The 10,337-nt window shown below is 38.2% G+C and overlaps 1 protein-coding gene across 2 annotated transcripts; it reads left to right on the forward strand.

Annotated features, from left to right (window-relative positions):
• The first annotated feature begins 1,548 nt into the window (after positions 1–1,548).
• SVIP (small VCP interacting protein) lies at positions 1,549–10,337 on the forward strand. Of its 2 annotated transcripts, XR_011388010.1 has the most exons (5): positions 1,549–1,768; positions 3,760–3,810; positions 4,351–4,464; positions 7,981–9,049; positions 9,104–10,337. XR_011388010.1 is itself a non-coding variant. In XM_008268928.4 (4 exons), the coding sequence occupies exons 1-4, from the start codon at positions 1,715–1,717 to the stop codon at positions 7,993–7,995; spliced, it is 234 nt and encodes a 77-aa protein (XP_008267150.3). In that variant the 5' UTR covers positions 1,549–1,714; the 3' UTR covers positions 7,996–10,337. The 2 variants fall into 2 exon arrangements, 1 of the variants encoding a protein (XP_008267150.3); XM_008268928.4 differs by having other exon boundaries at positions 7,981–10,337.

Below are 10,337 nucleotides of genomic sequence, written 5' to 3' on the forward strand. Positions count from 1 at the left end.
TTGCAAGAGGCCTGTTAACTTTTTAAAAACTTTATATACATCTTAATGAAACAGAGCACTTACAATTTCAAGTTTTCTAAAGTAAACACCAAAGATAAGGGAAGGGGTAGGTCTCTTTCTTTGCAATGGAGAACATTCATTTTCTCTTCTTTATAGATTTACATTTATCCTTAGACAGGTCTATATGGTGGAGCAATGCTCAATACTGAAAAGGAATCATCCACTATTTCATGTAACAATAGAAGAATCCCCCAAATACTCTGCCATATACAAACTTATATGCTGTCTATTCTATTTCTGTGAAAGTTTTGAGAAACTTTAGTGATTTTAATCAAATCGGTGGTTGCACAGATCCAGGTATGGGACAGAGGATTTGTGAAAATGAATACAAGAATATTCTGGGGTAATGGAAATCTTTTAAATCTATTTCTTTAAAAGATTTATTTATTTGAAAGGTACAGAGAAAGAGAAAGTGCTTCCATCTGCTTGTTCAATACCCAAATGCCTGCAACAGCCTGGGTGAGAGAGACCTACCTACCTAAGAGTCAGGAACTTCATGTGGGTTCCAAAGTGGGTGGCTGAAACCCAAGCACCACATGCTGCTTTCTCTGGTGCACTGGCAGGAAGCTGGATCTGAAACCAGGACTGTGACATGGGATGTGGGCATCTCATGTGCAAAAACACTCACTCCCATCTTTTACTCTGAATGTGGTGTGCAGCTACATGAATGCACATTTGTTAAAACTCCGTGAACTGTACAATTAAAACAGGTACATGATACTATGTGTAAATTAGGTATCTATAAAAAAGAACCGCTAAGAATATTTATATAAAATGTTAGCAGTTGTTTCTGAAATGTTAACTTACTTCACCTTCGACCTTTTTGTAATGGTTGGAAGTTTATCAATACTCGGAAGTGAAGAAAATAATGAAAAAGTGTTTATGTAGAGAGGCAATCAGTAACTTCAGCATCATTTGTAAAAATGAATCTCAGATTCCACCGTACACTGACTAAATCTGCATCTATAGATGCCCGTGTGATTCTGTTTATTAAAATTTCAGAATCGTTTAACTATTTCTGAGTAGATGCCGCTTTATTATCGCTCTTGGAGGCCTAAGGGAATCTCCAACACCAGAAGTTAGTGGAAAGCTCAGCTACAGCTTCGTTTATGGGGCAACGTGTGCGTCACTAACAGGGAGCCAGTGGTGCTGACGTCAACTTGCCATCGTGGTCCAGAGTCGCATCTCAGAGTCGCGTCATGCCTCGATCAGCGGGGAGGCAGGGGAGCAGGGAGGTGTTTGAGAACCCTAGCCAGACTTTTCCATCCCTTGCCTGCAAATGGTTGCGGACAGCTAGGCTTAGTTCGCAGGCCCAGCGCTTCTGGGGCTCCGCTGGGCGGAACTGGGCATAGGGAGCCGCTGTAGGTGGGGAGGAGTCGATGCCTGGGGTGCGGAACTGAGCTGCCGGCCTAGGGACGGGGGCGTGGCTTTGACGCAGACTGGAGGAGCCGAGAGGCCGAGGATAGGTGGGCGGGGAGGAGCTGCTGGGCAGGGGCGGGGCGTTGCCACGGGCGGAGCCCAGTCCAGCCACTGGGAGCCGTGTGGGGCGGGGGCGGGGCAAGCTACGAAGACCGGGGACGCGCCTCTGACAGTGCAATCAGCGCCGCCTGGTCTCGGGTGGGCCGGGTCAGGGACCCCCAGTGGTGTCGTACCGATGGGGCTGTGTTTCCCCTGCCCGGGGGAGTCGGCGCCTCCCTCGCCCAACCTGGTGAGTAGGATCGCGTCCCCAGGTCTCTGCGACATCTGGGCCGCGCCTGGTGCACCTGTTCCCCGGAAGGGCGCGTGGTGAGGTGCGAGGGGCCGGCAGCTGGGCGGCGGCCAGAGCGTCGGAGCCCGCGGCTGGTGACTCTGGAGGCAAAAGCGCAGAGACGCGTAACAAGGGTCGCTGGGGTCCTGCCCGCGAGACCATTGTCCCGAGTCGCCTCGCAGGCCTTGTCACCTGTCGCTGACGCCGGCGGAATTCCGAGTTGCAGGTCGCCTGCTTAGGCTGAGCGTGCTGTGTCTGCGTCTTTGGTGGCGTAGTATATGCAGTTTGGGTGCAGAAAGAGCTCTCTTCTCTCCAAGTGAAGCATTATTCTAGCAGATGTGCATTTTCATGTGTCTGTACCAGCTTCTTAAAGAAGGTACTAAGTAAACGTCCTTATATTCTGGGGCTTTGTTGGATATTTTATTAATTGTTCACTTCCAGTATTTCTCAGTCTTTTAAGTCACTCTTTTAAAAATGCTTTGTGTAGTACAGATTGTACAGTTTTGCCGTGTTTAACACAAATGCCGGGAGCCCAGTTAAATTTCACATAAATAAGGATATATTTTTAATATAGCTTTGTTCTGCGCAGTATTTCGGATGTAGTAAGAATAATTTGCTGTTTATCTGAAATTCAAATCTGACCAGATTTTAAACAGTAGGTTTCTACTTTTTGCAGCTTTGTATAGTTTAAAGTATCTTCACGTTAGTACTCCTTACGAGGGAGTGGATAACACAGAAGACCTAAGTTCCTCTCTTTTGTCCTGTCTGGATAGAAATTAGTTGGAGAAAATTAGTTATCTTGGGAAGTGTGTAAACTGTTTAGCCATTTGATTCTAAATACTAGAAATGACCCACAAGTTGATGTGGGAAAGCTCAGTTTGCCTTTGTTGCTGCTGTTGCGTTTAAATAAGTTCTTGTTTATGCAGTTTTTGATAAAATACTGGTCTGTTCGAGTTAAACCCTTGCCTATCCTGTACCATACTGCGCCCTTGATAACCACATGGCTCACTACTGGGATGTTCCTCTATCAGCGAAGCTTTAACTGAGCAACCTAAATAAACGATAGTCCCCACTCATCCCCCCATTAGTCTCCAGGACACCCTTTCTGTTTCCTCAAAGCACTCAGGCAGGTTTTCTTACTTGATTATATTCATCTGTGTGCCCTCAGTTTTTTGCTGTTGTGCTTGCTTTGTTGTTTTTTAAGCTGCTGCATTCCTAGCACCTAGAAAAGCTTCAGAGGCATGGTGCTGGTCAATAAATATTGACCCAATTGCTGAATGTAAGTATTTTGGTATTGAAAACAAGGGAATTATTACTACCAGTTCCCAAGGAAATGTTCTTATTTTCTTATGTGTTGAGAGAGAGAAAGAGAAAGCAATTATATTATTATAGAGCCCATCTGCTTATATTTATCTTACCATGTACTGAATTGAAGATACATTGTTTAGGAGAATTAACTTCCAGAGAGTATTTCATAAATGGTCTAAGAGCAGCATTCTTTTTGGGATATTTTGAGTTAGTACTTTCTGTTAAGATTTATTTATTTGAAAAACAGAGTGACAGAGAGAGAGAGAGAGGGAGATGCAAAGATCTTCCATCCACAGATTTTCTCCCTAAATGGACACAATGGCCAGGACTGGGCAAGACTGAAGCCAGGAGCCTGGAATTCCATTAGGTCTCCCACGTGCGTGCTGAGGTCCAAGAACTTGGGCCATCTTCTGCTGCTTTCCTGGGAGTGCTAGCAGGGAGCTGCATTGGAACTGGAGCTGCCTGGAGTCGAACTGTCGCTCATATGGGATGCTAGCGTTGCAGACACCAACTTAACCACTGTACCACAATGCCCATCCCTGGGCTAGTACTAATTGTTTTTTTTTTATAAACTATATTTTTCACAAAACATAGGGGTATAATTTATAATTTTGTTTTTTAAAACATTTATTCATATTCCTTAGGAAGAGAAAAGAGCAAAGCTCGCAGAAGCTGCAGAGAGAAGACAAAAAGAGGTGAGATTAAACATAAATTAAGCCTACTTAGATAATTAAAATTTGTACGTTAGCCTCCATACATGTTTATTATTAATGTTCTCTAGTGTACATTGTGTGATATCCTAAAAAAGTATAGTTAAAAGTAATCATTTTAAAATGATTTCCATGCTTGTATAAACTGCATTAATATATTTACATTATTTAATTTGTGAATATGAACTTATAGATGGCTTCTAAAATGTTATTTTCCTTTAATAACACGTATTTCCTTAGAATAAAATGATCATGCCTTGTAAAACACTGACAGATATTAGGTAAGTTTAGAAGAAATTTTGTGTGGTTGGTTGGTTGCAAAATACCCAGTGAAGAAATGACAGTATGTTTTATGTAAGGCTGTTGTGAAATATTCTAATCCTTTGGTATTAAAAATAAACCAACTCATCACCCTCAAAGAAAAACCTGAAGAGCATAAGCCACCAACCAAACAGGAGAATTCCTTTTGCACACTGGATACTGATTTTTGTTGTTTTTCTACATCTTTTATCAAATTTCTTAAAGGCTGCATCCCGGGGAATACTGGATGTTCAATCTGTGGAAGAAAAGAGAAAGAGAAAGGAAAAAATAGAAAAGCAAATGGCTACATCTAGGCCCCCACCAGAAGGTGGCCTTAGAGTAAGTCTTAAAATTTATTTAGAGTTTAACTTAATGGACATTTCTTGAAAAGTTAAGTGGCAGTCCCTGTAATAATTATCTCTTGAAATGCATTATCTAACATTTTGAAGTAATTTAAAAGCAAGAGTCATATAGATTAGAAGAGATATCAATTTATTTTAGCACTCAGGAGTAGATTTTTCCTTTTTGCTGACATCAGAACAGTTCTTCCTAATTATCTTTACAATGATACTTTTATACTTATGAGAGTACTTCAAAAAGTTCATGGAAAATGCTTAAAAGAGAAATTGATTTTGGTGCATACTCATTTTGAAATCCATGCATAATTTTTTTCATAATATGAGTTTTTCATGAGCTTTTGGAAGGCCACTTGTATTACTGATCTTAAATATGTTGAATATTCAAGCAATGTAGAAAATACAAAGAAGAAAGTAACAGTCACCCAAATGTAAAGACTTTTTGACAGACATTGTTTCTAGTCTGCATTTACGCATCAGCTTTACTCATTTGGATTACACTATAAATTCTTCTTATGATTTTTTCACTAAATGATTTGGGATCTTTGATCTTTCCATTATCATAATCTTAGGTTAATTTAAACCATTGACTATACAGGTGTGGGTGAATCCATAGTAGAACTAAGCCCCTGGGAATGTAATAGTGAACAAGTTAGGCAAGGTCCTCAGCTAGAGAATCTTTACTGTTAGTAGCACAGTAAAGGTTTCATTTCACATGTTAAAGCCTAGGAAGAAGATCTCTTCTCGGCCTTTTGGCTAGGATCAGGTGAAGCCTAGGAAGATAATTTTAAAGTGTTTGTCTTGGATTATTTTCAAAGACCTTATTCTTAATTAAAAAAATGTTTGTGGAAGGGACAATGTCCTTAATTTGTCATTTATATTTACCTTTTAAATGATTTATGAGCACTTTTTAGTTGATTTGCTGTTTTTGCAAGTTTGCTCTCAAAACTACACACACACACACACACACACACACAACACACACACACACCCCAAATTTGTGGCGAAGGGAACTTAGGAACATTCTACTCAGGGATAGTACATAGAGATAAGAGTTATCTGTGTTTTGCCACTGTACATTTCTTCATCTAATTCCACTTAATGGAGGAAATTAAAAGAAAGCCATTTGGCTTCTAACTGGTGAACTTTTAACAATGTATACAATTATTGCTCTCAGTATTAAGGCAAATAAACAACTGACCATTTTGTTTATAATATTTTTATACAATCTCATAAGAGAAAAAGATCTACTGTAAAATAAAACAGTTGGGCAATCACATGGTCAAAACTCTAATAAATTCTTTCATTATTCTGTTGAGATAAAGAGCTACCTCTCCAATGTACTGAAAATAGGTTTTTCTAACAAACAAAAATAACATTAAGTTATGACAGTAGAACTGATGTTCTATAGTATTTATGATGTCCCATACTATTTCATAGTAGAAGCAAAGGTATTAAGTTAAACTCACATAGAAATTACAAGAAAAGGATAATTTAATCTATGCATGGTCAAAATTAAGACAACTTCTTTTGCATGTTCTAATAAATATAATACCAATTTGAAAACTCTTAAGAAAGGGGATTTATTTCTTGTTTCTAAGGTTTATTTATTTACTTGAAAAGCAGAGTTACAGAGAGAGAGAGGGAGAAACAGATCTTCCATCCACTGGTTCCCTTCCCAGATGGCTGCAATAGCCTGAGCTAGGACAGGCCAAAGCCAAGAGTCAAGAGCTTCTTGTGGGTTTGAAGGGCCCAAGTATTTGGGCCATCTTCTGCTGCTTTCCCAGGCATATTAGCATGGTGCTGGATCAGAAGTGGAGCAGCTGGGACAAACTTGCGCACACATGGGATGCCCATGTCGCAGGTGGCAGCTGATCTTTCTATACCACAATGCCAGCCCTCTAGAAAGGGGTTTTCTTAATTAAGCTTTCACAAACTGAAGCCTGAAGATTAATAAGAAATTAGCCCTCATATTACTTCTGATCCCCTCAAAGGTGCTCAATGTGAAAACCAGTACCAATGTTAAATTTGTTTCCTTTTTTTTCTTTATGTGCTATTCTAAGGAATCCCTCTGACTTCTTTAACAAAAAATGATTCTCAAGGCCATTACTCTGTTCTCAGCTCATACTCTACTGAGTGGTTCACTGTCCTAAACCATTATGGTTGTCTACCGCGTCATTTTCCTTTGGAATATTCCTAATCGCCCCTACCAACAACTTGCTTGCTCCAAGAAGCATGCTGCTTTCCTACTGACCACCTACATACCTCAGGGGGAACTTGAAGTTTAAAAAAAAAAGAATTTGGAATTTTATGAATAATAGAAAAATACAAGTTGTGAATAACAATCTTTAAGCCTCTTGGCTGGCTTAGTGGCCTTTTAGATTTGCTATCTGGCCAATTCCATGAACTGGCTTGAAGCGACCTATAGAAGAGTTCAATTCTTCCTAACTGCACTTTATACTATGAGAAGAACATTTCTTTCCCTTTATTTATTTGAGATGTAGAGTTACAGAGAGGAAGAGATGGAGAGAAAAATCTTCCATCTGCTGGTTCAGTCCTCAAATGGCCACATGACTAGAACTGAGCCAGTCTGAAACCAGGAGCCAGGAACTTCTTTGGTCCTACAGCGGGGCAGGGGCCCAAGTGCTTGCTGCATCTTCTGCCACTTTCCCAGGTCATAGCAGAGAGCTGCATCAGAAGACTTGAACTGGAGCCCATATGGGGTGCTTTTACCCACGATGCCACAATATTGGCCCAACTTTTCCCTTTCATAATACTTCCCACATACTCATTTCCTGATTAGCCCTACCTCCTCCCAGGATGAAAGGCTTGGATAATAATGCTCACTATCTTTTAGAAAGTAATTCTTACCTTAAGAAATCTACATGTTACAAGAAGCAGACTTGTTACTTACAGGCAGGCAGCAAGGCACAAGAGAAGTCTGGGACTCAGTGAGAATGAGTCCCGAGGCTCAGGAAAGCTGTCCGAGGTGCATAGGGGTCTTAACTGCTTATGTCCCACTTTTACCTCAGATAATGGCCCTTGGAAAGCAGATCATTTTGAGTTTTACAACCCCAGGGGCAACATGAAAGTCTGGGTTAAAGCACTGACTGATCTGCTGTTTCTTGAGAATGTGGGGGAAAACTGGCACAGAGCCCAGGCTGGACTATCTGGTCCCTTTCCATCCAAGGATGTTACATTCCCAGCATATTCAACAGCTATTCTCGAGAACTCCAGGCAGGAAAGTGGGGAGAACTGGGTCAGTCCAAGATCACCCAGAGAATGCTCCTGCAGCTAAGCACTGATCTGCCCCGATCTTTTTTTTTTTTTTGTATTTTCTTTGTATTGCAATTTTGACTGTAATAAAAATTTTATCATTAGCTGCTATTCACAAAATCACTTTGCATTTTTATATGCCACATTCCTCTTTTTATTTATTCACTGGAAGGTTGTGTAACTTTACATAAAAATTATTTTTCTCTATTTTTATCTCTTCTAGTGGACAGTTTCATAAAGAATACCATGAGTGGAACCGTCTACTGTCAGTAACTTAATATCTACAATCAAGTGGACTCTTCAGTTTAATTTCTTCTCTTTGAATAAATGAGGATTTAGACTTTGTAATGTTAGTGCCCTTAAATGTAGTGCCAAATCTATATTGACTATATTGAAACATTTTTGATTCTAACACTTATAAAATGGCGAGAATTCTCATTATATCCTCCCCCCACCCACATTTGATCTTCTGCAAATAGGGAGTGACTTGCTAGCTTTTAGTAGTTACAACATGCACTTAAATATTCACTATGCATATATGGCTTGTAAAAATGCTGCATTCACTATAATATTAAAATTTGCAATTATATTTTCCTTCCTTTTCAAATGGATCTAGTATGAGTTGCACTACTTAGCCTTATTTCTGTTTCTATTTCATTACATATAAAAATTTTATGTAAACTTACAAATTTAGTGCCTTTAAACTGATCATCAGGGAAAATCACGAAAACCCATTTGAAGGGCTTATGTAAAGGAATACTATTATGTTTTGTAACTAAGTAACGTATATTTATAGATGAATGTTGAATTTCTCCTAATTTATTTTCTATTTCTATAGCTTATAAAGTTAATATATTGTTTTACATTATATTGAAGAGGCTTTTTTGTTTGCTAAATTTAAAATTTATATTAGTTGATACCATCAGAGGGCAGTGATATACTATTGTAGAATGTCAGATTCAGCTCTATAAAGATCTTTATAGTAACTGAGTTAAACAGAGAATCTGTACAGGTTATAATGAGTGATTATTTGTCAAATTTTTTGATCATTTTTGTATTTATTAAAGGATAACTAAAAGATTTATACAGATGTGAAATTGCCAAGGCATGCATGAATGTATAAAAGAAAAATATATAGGTACTGTATTTTAAAAGATGTACTTAAAAAGTAAAAAATTAGGAGGTAATTCTGTATGATGCATAATGAAAAACTGGATCTTGTTTATTAGGAACATGACAGCATCTTTAGTTTTTATTTTTTTTAATATATAATAAGCTAAACTAGAAGAATTGTGATTAACTATCATGGTTGCTAACTCATGTGAATGGTAAGGCCACATATTGAGCTCTAAATAAGAACTTGTAAATATTAAGTGCCAATAGGGGCTTTAAGTTAAATAGACCAAATCACTTGATTTATAAAAAGGAAACTGAGCCACTGTCTAATTCATCCCTCCCACATGGCTTGTGTTATATTACAGTATATAATACATGTTAATTTTAAAGAGTTTGAAATATAGCACAGTTCTCTTGACTCCTCATGGAATAATCACTTTTTTGTTATGTTATTAAATAGTCTATGAATATCCAGGCAAAACATATAGTTACCAGGTTCCCTTTCCTTAATCTCGAGGATGAGTAATATTTTGCTCATACAACCTAGTGGAATGAAATGACTGAATTGCATTTTAGTGATAAAAATATTGACTTTATCAAAATAATTAATTTTTCCAAGGTAGAAAGGAAAAAGGATCATTAATGGATGAGTGTATTAGAACCAGGGCGTATCTTCCTTGAACTGAACAAATCCTTCCTTCTATTTTATTATAATAAGAAAAGTTTATCTTAAATTTTAAAGATTTAGAACTTGTTCACAAAAGTTCACTTCAAGGGGAATAATGCTCTGTTTCTAAAAGTAGTTTATACACAAATACAATGCTTAATTACTGTTGAAAGATGAATGATATTCATCTTGGGGGAAAATGGGATATGCTGTTCTTCCCAGCCAGGAACTGCCTCCACAATGTAATCAGCTTTCCCAGGAATCACTTGAGTTGCAGGAACTACTGGTGTTTCCCAAATGCTGAGATATTTTGGAAAGAGAAAGAAAGGAGATGCTGGATACCTGGTAGGAAACCAGTAAATGACTACTAAAAATAATTCACTTGCATCCAGACTTTTCCCCTTCAAGTTATGGATCTGTTCCTATGAAAACTTTAAATGGGGGCCAATTTCCTTTAATTTAATTAGGACATTATAATTCCTAATATGCCACCTAAACCCTCAGAATGCTAAAATATAACAACACAGTAAAATGCAGCATGTAACTATCATGTTGAGATGTAAAATGTATGAACTACTGTCTCTGTTCTACTACTGTTAATCTAGATGGCAGCAAAAGGTTGTATATTATTACATAGCTTTTTGTGATATGCTGCATGTTTTGTAAACATCCATATGTGATGCTGTCATTCTACAAATTATATTTGGAATGTAATTTCATAGTTCTTCTGCACAGCGTTTTGTTATAAATTCTGTATTGCCGTTTGGGATATGAATATAACCTTTATGATATAAAAA

This window comes from Oryctolagus cuniculus, chromosome 1 (genome assembly GCF_964237555.1).
Source record: "Oryctolagus cuniculus chromosome 1, mOryCun1.1, whole genome shotgun sequence".
Taxonomy (NCBI): Eukaryota; Metazoa; Chordata; class Mammalia; order Lagomorpha; family Leporidae; genus Oryctolagus; species Oryctolagus cuniculus.